This window comes from Carcharhinus amblyrhynchos, chromosome 10 (genome assembly GCF_965287045.1).
Source record: "Carcharhinus amblyrhynchos chromosome 10, sCarAmb.v2.hapA, whole genome shotgun sequence".
Taxonomy (NCBI): Eukaryota; Metazoa; Chordata; class Chondrichthyes; order Carcharhiniformes; family Carcharhinidae; genus Carcharhinus; species Carcharhinus amblyrhynchos.
In genome coordinates, this window is record NC_137333.1 from 89,048,880 (window position 1) to 89,066,789 (window position 17,910).

The following is a 17,910-nucleotide window of genomic DNA, read 5'->3' on the forward strand; positions in this document are numbered from 1 at the left end:
GCTCCTACTCCTGTTTGAGTAGAGCAAAATTTGCAACAACCATAATCTCTGCCAGACTGGGAATCATCATTTGGAAATTCCCCCTAACTATTCTGTGTCGAGGGGAGTGTTTTCCTGTACGGGCTGCTCCTGCACATTCTCACATCTACCCAGGCATGCCTTTGCATTCCATCTTGCTGCCCAGGAGAGGATGGTAGGGAGTTGATGGGTGAGGGGAAACCCAATAGAAAATGCACTATGATGGAACCCTTTCCCTGCACCACCAGGCATTTCAAGAATATGGGTGGTTTGTGTTGAAAGGGAAATGAGGGTGTGGAATAGAGCACGTGGCAGTCACGGGCGATAACATACTGTCTCGATTTGTTATGTGAGGTGTACAGCGGGTGGATAGAGGCTTTTTCCCAAGGTGGTAAAGTTTAAAGTTTATTGGTGTCACAAGTAGGCTTACATTAACAGTGCAATGAAGTTGTGAAAATCCCCTAGTCGTCACACTCAGCACCTGTTCAGTTTAAAGTTCAAAGTTTACAGTTTACACTGAGGGAGAATTTAGCATACCCAATGCATCTAACCAGCACATCTTTCGAACTGTGGGAGGAAACTTACCCAGACGGAATGTGCAGACTCTGCACAGGCAATGCCTAAGCCTGAAATTGAACCCAGGTCCTTGGTGCTGTGAGGCAACAGTGCTAACCACTGTGCTGCCCCCAATTACAAGAGGGCACAGGTTTAAGATGAGAGGGGGTAAAGTTTAGGGGAGACGTGCAGGGAAAGTTTTTCACATATAGAGTCGTGGGTGCCTGGAATGCACGATCAGTGGAGGCGATGGAAGCAGGCACATTAGCAATGTTCAAGGCGTAAAGATAAACAAGAGGTGAATGGAGGGATAGAAACAGCATATGGGCACAGGCTTGGTGGGCCGAAGGGCCTATTCCTATGCCACATTATTTTGATTTTGGTGATGAGTTTTGGTTTTCAAAATTGACCAACCAATGGGTGGCACGGTGGCACAGTGGTTAGCACTGCTGCCTCACAAGGTGAGAAGTTTTAAAGTTTATTTATTCGTGTCACAAGTGAGGCTTACATTAATACTGCACTGAAGTTACTGTGAAATTCCCCTAGTCATCACACTTCGTCACCTATTTGGGGTCAATGCACCTAACCAGCACATCTTTCAGACTGTGGCAGGGAATCGGAGCAACCAGAGGAAACACATGCAGACATGGGGAGAATGTGTAAACTCCACACAGAGAGGGCAAGAATCAACCCAGGTCCCTGGTGTAGTGTGGCAGCAGTGCTAACCACCAGAGACCTGGGTTCAATTCCAGCATTGGGTCAATGTTGTGAGTTTGCACAGTCTTCCTGTGTCTGCGTGGGTTTCCTCCCAAGTCCAAAGATGTGTGGATTAGGTTGGTTGGCCATGGCAAATTGTCCCTTTGTGTCCAAAGATGTGTAAATTAAGTAGATTGGCCATGCTAAATTGTCCCATAAGTATCCCAAGAGGGTTAGGGTGGTTAACGTGGTAAATGTGTTGGATTAGGAGGGTAGGGTGGGGCGGTAGGCCTGGGTAAAATACTTTGTTAGAGTCAATGCAGGCTCGATGGGCTGAATAGCCTCCTTCTGTATTGTAGGTATTCAATTTCTATGAATGTCTAAATTAGTCTGGCACCTCCTGAAACTTTAATTGCAGAAATATGTCCTGATCCAGCAGACAACCAGCTCCGAATGTGGAGCTGGAAAGCCCAAAAGTTTCCGTTAAAATTCAAACTGGTAACCAGGGCAACGGCGCGTGGGGATCCAAATATAAAACCTCGAGCTTCCAGAACACTGAGCAGACATCCGGTGCTGGCTAGGCATTACCTCATGCAGCGAGTGGCCTCATGGGGACTGTAGTTCTTGCCGCTTCCCGTTGTGCTGCCTGAGAGTTGACCGTCTACACCTGAAGGACTACAACTCCCAGCAAGCTAGGCGACCGGTGCGGCAACCGCCTCCCTCGCTGGAGGAGTAGGCCATCTTCAGGAATAGAGACAGGACTTTTAAAATACATTTAATTTCTGTGTTCACTATCGACGGAGGGTATTTTGATATTTATGTAGTGTCTACAAGTGCGAGGCTGGAGCAGCCGCTTCCGAAACAGCTGCGACGAGAAGCTGGGAAGATAATTAGTTTTCGATTTTTTTTGATGTATGTGAAACATGTCTTCTTTAGAGAAAGAGTTGTTCTTGAGCAAACTGCCTTCGCGACCACCAATGCCGGCAGGTCTTCAACCTGGATCAAAAATGAGAATGGGGTTAGTGTGCACGTTAAATCCGAACTCTGGTTTCTGTTTGTGTTTTTTTTTGCTTTCCCCTCTGACTGCTGAAAACCCCAGTTCAGCTTTTGAGGAGATTTTAAACCCAAATGAACTATGAATTATTTTTGTATTGGTTGATTTGAGATCAAAGATTCACTTACAATATCGTATGTAAATATTATCGTTGAATAAACTTAAACCTCTGTTATCAGCTGAACAGATGCTGCAAATGTAAGTTCGTTTTTTTAAAATTAGTTGCTTGTAGTAAGGACTTCAGTATGAGTGGCTGACAGATGCTTCCTCCTTTTAAATCAAAATGCGGTGATAATTATGCTGTTGACATGGAAAATTTAACATACCTTGCTTTTATCGGAACCATACATTATCATGCAGCATGCCATTAAACAAGCAGAGGAAAGATTTAACTCTCTTGACAAAAGCAAAATACTATGGATGTTGGACACCCAAAATAAAAACAAAATGCTGGAAATACTCAGGTCTGGCAGAATCTATGGAGTGAGAGTCAACATTTCAGGTCTGTGACCTTTTCATCAGTTTTATTTTCAGAATTAGAACTAGGGGGCACAGCTTCAGAATAAGGGGTCTCTCATTTAAGACTGAGATAAGGAGGAATTTCTTCTCTCAGAAGATCATTTATCTTTAGACTTCTGTCCCAGAGAATTCTGGAGGCTGAGTCATTGAACATGTTCAAGCTGATATGAGCAGACTAGAGAAGCATCCAGAGTTATTGGTGGGCAGGCATAGAACTGGAGTCGAGGCCAAGATCAGATAAAATATGTTGAGTGGTGGAGCAAGTTCAAGGGACTGTATGACCTACTCTTGTGTTATTTGGAAAAGGTGACTGAACAGATTTGTTAGGACTGTTTTTGCATCTTTTAGTTCATTTGTGCTTTGGTATCAGCTGGTTCTCTTGATAGTTAAGCACAATTAAGTTAAATCTTATGTCACTTCTAACTTTTATTATTGCATATTAATAATCCTCAATTTAAATAGACCATTATCTCAATTTCTGATTTTGCTATAGTATTATCATTCAGCATGGTGGCACAGTGGTTAGCAATGTTGCCTCACACCACCTGTGTTTGATTCCAGCCTTTGGTGATTGTCTGTCTGTGTGGAGTTTACACATTCACCCTGTGTCTGTGTGGGTTTCCTCTGGGAAGTCCAGTTTCCTCCCACAGTCTAAAGATGTGCAGGTTAGGGGATTAACCATATTAAATTGTGCCTTAGTGTCCAAAGATGTGTAGTTTAAGGGATTAGCAGTGTTTATAGGGATAGGGTGGGCCTGAGTAAGATGCTCTGTTGAAGAGTTGATGCAGACTCGATGAGCTAAATGGCCTCTTTCTGCACTTCTGGGATTCTGTGATTGGAGCAGTGTGCAGTTTGGAACTGTTTCAGCCAATATATAATGTGCTCATAAAAATTTTATCTTGCACTTTTGCTTACCACGGGAAGGTATGTGATTAGACCAATAATAACATTGTTGTTAGACTTTCTTTTACATTCTGATGCCAAGGCACAATGGAAAAGGTCTGTTGAACTTAATATACTTCTGGTGGAATTCATTACTTAAATTCTTCCCACCTGTGATGGGTCAAAAAGATCCTAGAATTTAAAATGCTGTTTCCAGGCAGAAGTGCCTTGGACAAAATCTACAAAATACTGCTGGATTTTATACAGTATACACTTTTCACCTGTCCTTGTTAATATAAAACATGAGATGCATCATTCTGCCAGAACTCAGACTCAATGCAGCTTTCAAGTTAACTTCCTTTTTTGTGTTTTAACTTTTCAGGAAGTATACATTTTTAAGTCACAGCTTTAAAATTCAGGACTTTACAAGGCTGTAGAGAGGTTACAGAATAGATTAACTGTTCATTCCTGTGCTGATAATGTGGAAAGGCTAGAGTAACAGGGGTTCCACAGAGGGCAAAGAAGATGAATGGAAGATTTCATAAGAAAAAAGCAAAATACTATGGATGCTGGAATCTGAAACAAAAATAGAAAATCCTAGAGAAATTTAGGTCTAACAGCATCTGTGGAGAAAGAAGAGAGCCAACGTTTCGAGTCTGGATGACCCTCTGACAACTAAAATTACAGCTTCCATATCAAAACAGTTCATGGATTCATTTACTGCACAGTGTGACTGCTTATCAGCTTTTAAACATCCCTTAGCTTTTGTTTTGCAATTGTTTTTCTTGTAACTTTAAGATATTGCTGGATTTGTTCAGTATTTAACAAAATAGGTAAAGAATAGCCTGCAAAACAGCCATGTTAGCATCTTCTGGTGTAAAAGAATTTGGTTTTGCAAGACTTAATGCAAAAGGGACATAGTAGCATTTGGATTTGAGATTAATGGGATGAAAATTAAATCAGTCAGCGCTCATACTTGACCCAGTACTAAGATATTTCTAAACCACAGGGAACAAAGTGGACGCATCCAAACACTTGATGGTTTGCAATCTCCTTGGAAATGAAAGACCATTGACTGCAATGCAAGAGGAAATATGAAAAATTAAATGCACTTTTATAAAGATACATTTGAAGAAGAGTAAGAACGTTCTTCTGTGTTCTTGCCAAAATGTATTTCTCAACCAATAGCTGAAATCATATTTTGTGATTATTTATTTGAGTGCCATTTATGGGACCTTAATGTATGTAAATTGACTGCCAAATTGCCTACAATGACAGTTATTACACTCGAAAAATACTTCATTGAATGTAAAGCACTTTGGCCATTGAGGCCATGAAAGCCCCTCTTGAAATGCAAGTTTTCTATATTTTGTTAGCTGAAAGAATTTTAAGTTCGAGCAAACATAAAAGAAAACTGACTTTGGAAAGCAAAACTAGTGAAAGCTACTGAAGAGTAGCAGAAAATACTATGAGTAGGGCATTAAAAGACAAACGTGCTGCATATTTTGAGAAGTGAAGAAATAAAGATCCAGAGAACAGTACAGCACAGGAATGGGCCCTTCAGCCCTCCAAGCCTGTGCTGATCATGTTTACCTATCTAGACCAACCGCTTATATCCCTCTATTCCCCATTTGTTCATGTGTCTATTAAGATAAGTCTTAAATGTGGCTAACGTAACTGCCTCAACCACCTCACTTAGCAGCGCATTCTGTAACTGTCATTTTTGCCCTGGGGAAAAAGCTTCCATCTATTCATCCTATCTATACCTTTTCATAAGTTTATAAACTTCCATTTGTCACCCCTCAGCCTCTGTTTTTCCAGGGAGAACAATCCAAGATCATTCAATCTCTCCTCACAGCTAATACCTCCATACCAGGCAACATCCTGGCAACTCCTCCAAAGCCTCCACACCCCTCTGGTAGTGTGGTGACCAGAACTGGACACAGCACTCCAAATGCGGCCCAACCAATCTTCCATCCAACTGCAACATAACCTGTCAACCTCTATATTCAATGCCCTGTAAGATCAAGGAAAACATATCACATGCATTTTCCACCTGTGCTGCCACTTCTAATGATCTGTGGACCTGTACTTCCAGATCTGTGTGTTTATGCTCCAGATGGTTCTGCCGTTTATTTTATAGTTGGAACATGTCCTGAATAGAGAGGGAAACCAATGATTAAACTGTTCCTACAGCAACCTATGGTTTAGATGGGAGGGTAGGTGGTGAAAAGGGAAATTGCTTTAGGTTTGGGAATAATGTCTGGTGAGATTTTCTGGTTTCAAATCTCCAAGCGTGCTGATTTCAAATATTCCCAGGAGAGCTAATGATCCATTGGATCCTCACTTTGTACTGTAGTTTTATATTCTAGATTTAGTTCAATGCATCTGTTAACTTGCACTTTATTTGACTCAATACCATAAAGAAAAGAGCCCCATATCATGTTTTATCTACATTTGAACATTCTCAGTTCTTTCCTTCTATCTTCATGGCTTATAATAAATGTGGGTGTTTGTTGCTCTCCTCTGTATGATTTCTGAATTACTAATTATTCTACAGCGTGACTAGCTGCTGCATCCTCATAGTATTACTCATATGAAGAATTCATACAGGATTCTTGGATTGCCAATTGTGTAGTGAACATTACTAATATATGACTCAAAATGCAGAGGTACTTTCAAAGATCTGTGTGTTTGTAATTATCCTTTTCTATTTTCAAATCATTAAGCTTCTTCATTCATGGTGTAACTTAATTTCTTAAGTTGCCTGAGCCCACAGTGCCTATTACACCAAATTTCTCCACATAAAATGTAAGTTCCAATCATTAGACCAAGTGTTGAGCCTTAGAATAATGTCATCTGCCTACTCGTTTTTGCCTTCCCACACAATTTTTGTGTCGTGAGTTAGCTCACAAATTCTGCAGTTGACACACGTTTTTTAATATTGCTTTTTGCTGGATTTTCTAAAACAGGAAAATTAAGAAATTGGATCTGGTAGTAAGGACAGGCTGATATTTTATGAATATCTTTGCTTTAAAGCATTGAGGAGAGGTTTTTTTTTTAACTGTATGGTATTTCATAAATTTTTCTATATAGATTTCAGGCCTTAGATGCCAATAACTTATTTTATTAGATGTACTCCCTTTTCTTTATATAAAATACAACCTACTAAGAAAGGTAATTAAGCAATTGCGTGGTGGTATAGTTTCATAGCACTTGGTAGTACTTCAGCTGTTGTAAGCTGTATATTGGATGAAAAAGCAATAATATGGTTGAGATATGGATTTCCTATGTAAATATTGGGCAATGGAAAAATTACAGCATTAAGCATGACCAAATTGCTATTAAGATTTTTATTCTACCCTAATTGTGATAGACATTGTTTCATTTACTATCATCGCTATGGCCTGAGTGAGATTGCCAAGCAATGGACAGTTTTCTCCTGTAGATCTAATCCCACAAAATTGACATTACCCAAATTTAGTTCACAAAGGATACTTATGGGAAAGACTTTCAGTGTGGGTTGAAACCAACAGTATGCTGATCCCATCCAGTCCCATATTAAATAATTTTAATATTTCATGGTCTGTTCTTTACTGTTATCAAGTGATTGGGTGATCTCAGATATGGACCATCATAATCAACCAACAAGAGTGTTAGTTTTTTTTTCCTGTCTTGACTGAAATTGAACTTCTGCATCAGCCATTGCTCAGCCGGCAACACTTTGGCTCTGAGTCTTACCCACCCCCTCACCTTACCACTCCCCAGTCTGCCATCTCAGTTGACAATAAAAGATCCCATGGTGCTATTATTGAAGAAGAGCAAAGAAATTATTCATTGTTTTCTGGCCAATATTTATGTTTCAATAGACATCACAAAAATAGGTTACGTGACCATTATCACAATTCTGCAAATTGGCTGCCACATTTCTAACATTGCAACCAGTGAATACACTTCCAAAAAGTACTTAATTGGCTGTAAATTCTAGTGGTAGTGAAATATGCCACATAAATCCATTTTTTTTCCTTCAGTACTGTGTGCAGTTTTGGGCGCCGCACCTGCGCAAGGATATTTTGGCCCTGGAGGGAGTGCAGAGGAGGTTTACTAGGCTGATACCGGAGTTGAGGGGATTGAGCTATGAGGAGAGGCTGAATAAACTAGGCTTGTACTTGTTAGAGTTTAGAAGAATGAGGGGAGATCTCATTGAGACGTATAAGATGATGAATGGGATGGATAGGATAGAGGTGGAGAGACCCTTCCCGCTCAAAAAAGACAGTAGGACTAGGGGGCACGGCCTCAAGATAAAGGGGAGGCGGTTTAGAACGGAGTTGAGGAGGAACTTCTTCACTCAAAGGGTGGTGAATCTCTGGAATTCTCTGCCCGTTGAAGTGGTGGAGGCTGCCTCGCTAAATATTTTTAAGAAGCGGGTTGATGGGTTCTTGATAAGAGAGGGGATTAAGGGTTATGGGGAGAGGGCGGGAAAGTGGAACTGAGCCACAACAGATCAGCCATGATCTTATTGAATGGCGGGGCAGGCTCGAAGGGCTAGATGGCCTACTCCTGCTCCTATTTCTTATGTTCTTAAGGTTTAACTATCGATCCATCGTATTGTGCCATACCTATTTAGCGTATTTTGATCTGTGCGCCATTTGCCAGCAATCCTTAACCATAATTCAACTAGTCCTCAACACGCTGACTAGGGGATATAGGAAAACTAAATTCAATTTTTTTTTTGTTTTTATTTTCTCCCTTCCCCCCTCAAAAGTTGTAAGTTTGAGATTAGCAACACATGTATTCCACCAGTCTGTGGTCTGCTGCACATAATACTGGGGAATTCAACCATTTTGCAGTGACTTTCTGAATTTGGAGGATAATGTGTAACAGTGATATTTTCTGTTAAATTTGATTCCCGGATATCTAGATGCTGTTTTCTACATCTAGATTATTCTCAGGATTCATTTGTAAATTTTTTTTTATGGCTGAATTGCAGGCATAGTCTTCAGAGAATTAAATATACCCTAAATTTTTATGTAGTTAGTGGAGACAATTTTTAATTGATGGTTTACGTTCCTTTGAAGCCCTGGAAGAAAACGGGATTTCTCTCCTGTGCCCTGGAACCATTATTTTGAAACCATGGAAGATGTCATAATTGCAGATGGAACAAATGAAGATATATCCTTTAAAACTCCTATGCAATGTGTAAAAGATTTGTACTGAATAACATTGTGCTTGATGAAGAATTTTGTTTCAAGGCACAGTGTTGTTTTGCTTTGTCTAACATTAGTAGCATTGCTAGATATACTTATTGTCCTACAACTTTTGGTAAAGGTTATAGTGACAGTGTTTCAATTAACGTAAGATTTTTGCATTTAAGAGATTCCAAAACTTCTTTTAAAATTTTTGAGCTTTTTCTGCATGTTTGGGATGTTCTCTTAAATTGATTTTTGTTTCACGAAATACTTTTGAGTTGCTCTGTATTTTAGATCACTTAATATAGTTTTTGAATTGATGAAGATATTGGAATTGTATGATGCAGTAGCTTTTTCTTTTAAACACTTGTCCACTTTTAACTCTCTTCCCTATTTGCTTGCTCAAGTTGAATCAGATGGTGTCCTGTTCAACACTAACCTGAACTTTAAATTCCATATTCTATAAATCATGAAGACATGTACTTCCGTAACACTACCCATTTTGCTCTTGGCTCACGTCCTCTGCAACTGAAACTTTCAACTATGTGTTTATTCACTAAAGATGGCATCAGGTTCATAAGCACCAAATTGTCCACAAGTCTCTTGCGTATTTCCTATCTTGCAAGTCATCAGGTTCTTGCTGACCTCTACTGACTCCCAACTTAAAATCATTCTCTCCAAGACCTACATTGCCCATCTGACCTTACAACATGAGCACCAGGATTAAATTTGAAAAAGAAAAGATTCACAATCGTCCAGCAAATTTATCTAATAACTATGGGATAGAATGTAACAGTCGTAGACTTCTAATAGAAGCTCACTTGGCTTGAGGGACTGAGTGGGTAGTCACCCCAGGCAGCTGAGGGCTTCTGGCCTCTACAGTTTTTCCTTGTTAATAAATACCTTTTCTGTTCCTAATTGAGTATGCATCATTACAAATGATGTTCAATATTTGTAATGGATAGATGTGTAATTCTAGCTTTTAAAATATTACCTGTAGGGAGCTAGCGTGCTGAAAAAATATGATACATGTGAAAAGATTGTAATCTAAAACTTGAAGATGCATGGATCGTGCAGTATGAGGCTGTGTGCATTCTAGGTGGAAACATAGGAAGGAACAGGACTAGGCCCTATTATTGATATTTTAACTCCATTTATCCATGTTAATTCTGTAACCCTTAATACCCTGAATTTTGAAATTTTCAGTTTACCGAGCCTCAACAGTGTTTTGGGAGAAAGATGTCCATTACCTTTCATGTGAAGTGCTTTCTAATATCATCCCTAAACAACCTAGCTCTAATTTTAAGATTATCAATTATTTTAAATTATAATCAAAAGATTATTCTAGACTCCCCTATCAGAGGAACTAGTTTACCCCTTTCTTTCCTAATGTTCATTTTAAACACCGATGTTAGAAATCTTAATCTTATATACTCAAGGGAATATAAACAAGCCTGTACAAGCTGTTTTTATAATTTTAACCCTCTGTTGTCAATCTGCTGCATCATCTTCAATATGCCTTCCTGAGGTAAGGTTTCAGAAATCAGTACAGCATCCATCTAGGATGTAACCAGTGCTGTTACAGTATAACTGTAACATAACTTTCACCCCTTTTGTATTGCATTAACTTTTAAAGTTTTTTGCACAATAGCTTCCAATGATTTCTGTATGCGAATGCCTTATTTCTCTATTTTTCCCCCATGGTTTGTAACTTCTCAACCATTCAGTAAATATTCTGATGTATCTTTTCTAAATCTAAATTTGAGTGATATCATGCTTTCCCACATTGATCGCCATCTGCCACAGTTTTGCCCACTCATTTACACCACGGTATGATGCGTTTGATTCGCATGTTATTAAAATGTTATTTTAAAAATCTAATGCTTTGAGAAGGTTGCAGATTTATGTTTGTTAACCTTAAGGCCATTTAAGTCCAATCTAGAACATGGACTATCATGTGCTCTGTCATGCAATTTTATGTATTGCAAGTATACCTTAACCACTTGTACTCTTTTCGAATCTACAAAAGTGGATCTGACGGGCCTGTTCTTTTATTATTACATGGTGGTGGCCATTCAGCTCTCTCCTGGGCAGTCTTCACTGTAAGTAATTGAACACTTTTAGAACAATGCAGTGCAGAAATTGCAGTATGAAATTTAGTTTGGTAGTACGTAACTTAAACATTGCTGAAAAAGACATTTTGTCGAAGATTTTTGTCTTGCACTGATCAGAACAATCACATGAATACCAATATCAGGGAAGTAACAACTTTTACATTGTATAAGAAGAGGGTGTTGATTGGTCAGCAGATGGACTCTGCTGGAGACATTGCCATGGAGAGTGCAGCATGGTTCATATCACAGGGCAATGTCTTGACCATTGGTGTCAAGCTGCCTGGTTTAAATTTCAAACTGCTTGGCAGTTAAACGTCAGTCACTATCAACTGCTGCATTCTCCATGGCAGCAGCTTCACCAATCAGAGTCCACTTGCCTACCAATCTGCACCCTCTTCTCATACAGTATAAAGTTGTTTCCCCTAACATTGAAATTCTTATGATTGTTCTGGTCAGTGCAACACAGCAAGAAATTTTTTGTATTTGGTCACTATTGAAACAATAACAAGATTCCAGTTGGTTCTCAAATCAACATGCTCCCTATTTCTAAAAGCATGTTTTCATTTTATTATTGTTTGTAAATATCAGATACAGGAAGGAATGAAAAATGCTTTGTTTTCACATCTGAACTTGGACATGCAAACCATTGAACTGTAATGCCATGTATTTGAAATACTTTCCACTGCTTTATTAAAATGGCGATTTATGCATCCATGACTTGACAAACTATCATTGAGAATCTTCTAAATTCGCTGCACAAAGAGACATGCGTGAATAGTAACATCGTTGGTTTAAGCAAAGGATCGTACATTCTGTGATGCCTTATTACAAGTTTATTTGTATTGTAGATGTATTAATATTTGATTTTCACATGTAGAAGGAGAGGATGACAAAATGGCTGTTCCATTCTGTTAATGTTAATGATCCCCATAATAACATCTTTCCTTTCTTGTAGTGATGTATCAATTAGAAACAAGGTACTCATTTTCTTTTCCTATCCTCCTCTCAAACCATTCCCAGCTGGGGACTAACTTGCAATCAGGTTCCATTCTTCTGTTAATGTTGCTTTTTGCTTTGCTGCAGAGATATAATTCATTCTCTAACTTTATACCCAAGGCCTGATAGAGATAAGAAAAAGCCTGTTGAGCCCAAATTATGTTCTTCATGTCCAGAGTTCTTAAGATGATGTCTGTATGCCAGAGCTCAAACTTGTGCAGAATAATAAACCTGTGATCAGAAAGCATAGAAAAAGTAATTAGTGCTTCCTTGCTGAAAAGCGTCTTTTCTTAAAAATAAAGTTATCATGTTTCTAAATGTTTGTTTTGGATTTTTTATTTTGGTGAAGTTTGGTTTTATAGACAGATCTATTTCTTTAATATGGTTTTAAAAGGAGTTTTTTCACGTCCCTTCCTTTCTCTTTAATTTTCTCATCTAATCTGATTTAAATCAGAGGCACTTTTGCTGATGCCAAATATAGATATTTTCATCTTATGGACTGTATTATTCCATCTCATTATTTGCAGGGGTGAGGTGGTGACCTCACATCTACATTTGTCCTAAAATTTAACCCACTAAGATACCTCATCTGTCTTTGTATTTACTCTCATCTTAACTGAGTCTGCCATCAAATGATGGCGTATGGTATCTAAATTTCTGACTGTGGCATTTATAAAACACAGTGCAAGTCACATTCAGAGTTGTGTGCCTAATAATGAAAATGCTGAGCTGCAGTGCTGAATAGTGCAACATATGGGCAAGTATTTTGACAGTGGGAATGGGGAATATAGCTGTAAATGTTCTTAATAGTAACTCTCACATGCACCATCTATCATGTTTTCAGTCTAGTATATGACTGGCTCTAATGGTGTAATTTATAGTTTGAGTTATTGAACTTTTGAATTCCTTGTAATCTTGCCACCCTCGGGTGTTACTGCGACTCAGGTTGTATGTCATAGAATCCCTAGAATGCAGAAAGAGGCTATTTGGCTCATCAAGTTAGCACTGACTCCATCAGAGCAGCCCACAGGCCCTATCCCTGTAACCCCACATATTTACCCTGCTAATCCCCCTAACATACACATCGTGAGACACAAAGGGGTAATTTAGCATGGCCCACCCAGCTAAATGGAATGAGCACCCAGATGAAACCCACGCAGACACGGGGAGAACATGCAAACTCCACACAGACTGCCACCCAAGGTCAGAATTGAACCTGGGTAACTGAAACAGTGAGTCAGCAGTGCTAATAACTGTGCCAAAGTGCCATATGGAGTGGTGACAGACTAATTCTTCAGTGCTGTAATACTAAATTGTTTGCTGGGTTATTGTAAGAGCCAAAGACAGTCATTCTGGTGTTTGTGTTTATAGGCATTATAGGTAGATGCACCATAGATTTTTGTAAAAGAAAATTCACACTTTGTGCTACAATTATTCTTATTGCAGAACACAAGTCTTAGCATTGCATTAAGCAATGCTACAGCAAAGCTATACCAGCCTCGTCACACTGGCCATGTACACAGGCTTCCTTTGAAATACAGAATAGCACTGGATAGACATACAAATCATGTGTCAAGTATGTTCAGTACCACTTCCAAATTAAGAGAGTCCAAGACTAGAGGCTGAATGAATCAGTGGATATGAAAAACATAATGTATCATGCTGTTGATCAACATGTGATACAATGATACAACAAGAAGGTATTGATTCAGGAAAGTAGTTAATATTATTATGTTAATTTTGCATGTTGCACTGTATCCATTTGTTATGATCTTGATGGAGACCAGTAACTGCTTTTATGAAAGGGTGGTACAGTGGTTAGCGCTGATGTCTCACAGCTATAGGGACCCAGGTTCGATTCCCAACTTCGGATAACCATCTGTGTGGAATTTGCACATTCTCTCTGTGTCTGCGTGAGTTTTCTCCAGGTGCTGCGGTTTCCTTCCATAGTCCAAAGATGTGCGGGTTCAGTTGATTGGCCATGCTAAATTGCCCCTTAGTGTTAGGGAGATTAACAGGGTAAATGTGTGGTGTTACAGGGAAAAGGCCTGGGTGGGATTGTTGTCAGTACAGGATTGATGGACGAAAAAGCCTCTATGTACTGTAAGTATTCTATGATTCCATAAAAAGAAACCTGAAGTCCTAGTTATTTAGGAACGGCAAATTGTGCGGAGGGTGTGGAGAGTCTGCAGAAGGATCTAGATAGGCTGGGCGAATGGGCCAGGAAATGGCAAATGGAATTTAATGTTGGCAAGTGTGAGGTGGTCCACTTTGGTAGGAAGAATGGTAGGAAGGACTATTACTTACGGGGCGAAAAACTGCAGCAGGCGACGGTGCAGAGGGACCTCGGGGTCCTTGTGCATGAGTCGCAAAAACCCAGCTTGCAGGTGCAGCAGGTGGTCAGGAAGGCGAATGGGATGCTGGCCTTCATAGCGAGGGGGATTGAATATAAAAGTAGGGAGGTCTTGCTGCAGCTGTATAGGGCATTGGTGAGGCCGCAGCTGGAGTACTGTGTGCAGTTTTGGGCGCCGCACCTGCGCAAAGATATTTTGGCTTTGGAGGGAGTGCAGAGGAGGTTTACTAGGCTGATACCGGAGTTGAGGGGGTTGAGCTATGAGAAGAGGCTGAATAAACTGGGCTTGTACTCGTTAGAGTTTAGAAGAATGAGGGGAGATCTCATTGAGACGTATAAGATGATGAATGGGATGGATAGGATAGAGGTGGAGAGACTCTTCCCGCTCAAAAAAGACAGTAGGACTAGGGGGCACAGCCTCAAGATAAAAGGGGGGCGGTTTAGAACGGAGTTGAGGAGGAACTTCTTCACTCAAAGGGTGGTGAATCTCTGGAATTCTCTGCCGTTGAAGCGGTGGAGGCTGCCTCGCTAAATATTTTTAAGACGCGGGTTGATGGGTTTTTGATAGGAGAGGGGATTAAGGGTTATGGGGAGAAAGCGGGAAAGTGGAACTGAGCAGCGACAGATCAGCCATGATCTTATTGAATGGCGGGGCAGGCTCGAAGGGCTAGATGGCCTACTCCTGCTCCTATTTCTTATGTTCTTAATTAAGTTTCGGAATTCCATGGTTTAAAAACAAAAGTATTTTTACTATACAAGAGTCAAACATAGCAAACTCCAAATACCATCTTTGCTAATGATCTATGCTACAAAACCCAGAATCAACATCAACAAACAATTTGCAGTTGATTGTAAATTATATCTTGCATAGATGCAAGATGCAATTAAGATAGATCTTGTGAATTGGCTTAGAAGGACAAGTTCTACGAAGAACTAGACGCCCTACTATCAGCAGTGAGCAGTACTGACAAGCTGATCTTGCTTGGCGATTTCAATGCAAGAGTAGGTTGTGACTCTGCAATCTGGCAGGGAGTCAAAGGGAAGCGTGGAGTGGGCAAGTGTAACAGTAACAACCTATTCTTACTGAAGACCTGTGCAGCACAGGACCTCCTCATCACCAACACAATCTTCCGTCTGCCTACCTGTAACATGACCTCCTGGATGCACTCCCGCTCTAAGCATTGGCATCTTATTGGCTATGTTATTGTCAGGAGAAAACATAGGCAGGATGTCAGAGTTACTAAGGCCATGTGTGGTGCTGACTGCTGGACAGATCACAGGCTCATTGTCTTCAAAATGAGGCTCTGCATCAGACCCAAGAGGCGACCACAAGGAAGCAAGATTATGAAAAGAATCAATGCGGCCAAGCTAAAGAACCCTAGCATAGCTTAAGCACTGGCTGAAGACTTAGAAGTCAACTTGCTGACCTACACCTTGCAGGCAGCACTGAGGATGACCGGGATCGCTTCAGGGATGCTATCTATACATCTGTGCTGAAGATGCTCAGGCCCTCTACCCGCAAGCAGCATGATTGGTTCGATGAGAATGATGAGGGGATACAGGCTCTACTTGTTGAAAAGCATCGTTTTCATTGGGCCTGTCAGAACGACCTATCTTCAGCTGCCAAGAAAAATGCTTTTACCAGTGCTTGCAGGACAGTCCAGAATAAACTGCGTAAAATGCAGGATGCCTGGCCAAGCACCAAGGCAGATGAAATACAGGGATACGCTGACCAAAAAAAGGACTTGAAACGGTTCTACGAAGCCCTCAACACTCTCTGTAGACCTCATTCTCTCGGGAGGTCCCCTCTCCTGAGTACAGATGGTACAGCTCTCATTTCAGAGAAGGTTCAGATCCTGCAAGATGGGCTGAACACTTTGAAGCCGTCCTCAATCAACCGTCATCTAACAATGAGACAATAGACAGGATTCCCTGGGTTGATATCAACAGCGCCACTAGTAGTAGCCAATGTCACGAAAGCTATCAGCCAGCTATCCACTGGCAAATCCCCAAGGGCAGATGCCACACCTGCAGAGATCTATAAAGCTGCTGGTCCTGCACTTATCGAGAAGCTCACCGAGTTGTTCCAGTCCTTTTGGAAGCAAGGATCCATTCCTCAGGAACTTAAAGATGTTTCCATCGTACACCTCTACAAGAGGAAGAGCAATCGGCAAGTATGCAACAATCACTGAGGAATCTCGCTGCTCTCCATCGCAGGAAAAACCCTTGCAAGAGTCCTGCTAAATCGTCTGGTCACTCACCTGGAGCTGGGCCTGCTTCCAGAGTCACAGTGTGGCTTCCGCAAAGGTTGTGGGATTACTGACGTGGTTTTTGCTGCGCGCCAACTTCAGGAGAAGTGTCAGGAGCAGAATCGTGAGCTCTACATGTGGAGTGGCCAAGCTTCCTGCTCTTGACAGTGACCTGTGATTGAGAAGTATTTATGGGCAAACTTTAGGTGAAGTCAGCGTTTTATTGTTTTGTTGTCTTCCCTCATCAGTTAACCAATTAAGTTTCATTATTTCAATTTGTACATGAAAAATGATCACTTGGGTAAGATACTTTACAGTGTACTGTAACAGTTGTGTATACAGAAGGGGGAATGTTGTGATCCTAATTGATATAACTGGATGGGAAGATTCCTGAATGGAACCCTGACTAAAAAGCATTTACCATTCCCCGTTTTTTAGAAAACATGGATGAACAGAGTCACAGGATTGCCAATTAGCTTTTACCAACAATAATAACATGTATTAAACAAGAAAAAATTGACAATACCGTACTCCATTCCCACTTATCTTCACAAAACAGTTTTTAGGTTAACCACCCCACTCTGAAACCTAGTGGCAGAGGCTACTAGTTAATTGCCTGTGGATATCTCCTCAAAATCTTCCCAGATTGTCACACAAGTATTTCCAAACTCAGTCTTTATATTAAAAAAATCATACTTTAAAATCTTACAAACAATACTTTCTATTAGCTGTTTTCATCAAGGAGCCACCTTCAGATTTTCTGACTCTCGTTTCAAGCAGGTTTTCTCTTAGCTGTTTTAGCAAGGATCTACATCCAGGTTTTCTAATGCTCCTTTCAGTTTTCCTGCATCTTGAATGCTATTACACAAATTCTTGAGATCCATTCACCAATCGCTCCACAGTTACTTCGGCTATAACTTCACAAACTATAAGTTTTCACAAACTTTAGAATCACTTCAGATACTTTTCTTGCTTCTCCTGAGCCAACTCCTCAGCTCTGCCTATGGTTTCAATGAATAGCAAGTACCCTGTTCCAGTTTCCTCTGTTCCCTTAACTTCATGCTTCCTGAAAATGTCTCTTCATTTCTCTGGTTTCCTAAATTAGCTGTCCTTTAGATTAATGACATTTGCTGGCTTGTTCCTTATTCCATTGTATGGCTTTTCTTCTAGCAAAGCTGTGAGAGATGTTCCCTCTCTCTCTCACTGCAAAGCTCCTTCTTCCCATCTCTGGTTGCAATGAGGAATTTCTCAACAAAACTAAATTACTTAGTCTTTTAAGTTTTGA

General features: G+C 40.3%; 1 protein-coding gene across 1 annotated transcript in view; it reads left to right on the forward strand.

Annotated features, from left to right (window-relative positions):
* Positions 1-1,982: 1,982 nt before the first annotated feature.
* The window catches only part of ppme1 (protein phosphatase methylesterase 1), a 45,049-nt gene continuing 29,121 nt past the window's right edge, over positions 1,983-17,910 (forward strand). Inside the window, exons 1-3 of the mRNA XM_080197553.1 lie at positions 1,983-2,287; positions 8,803-8,896; positions 10,923-11,015. Coding sequence (XP_080053679.1) covers positions 2,193-2,287; positions 8,803-8,896; positions 10,923-11,015 — 282 coding nt within the window. The 5' untranslated portion in view covers positions 1,983-2,192. The remainder of the gene's footprint in view (positions 2,288-8,802; positions 8,897-10,922; positions 11,016-17,910) is intronic.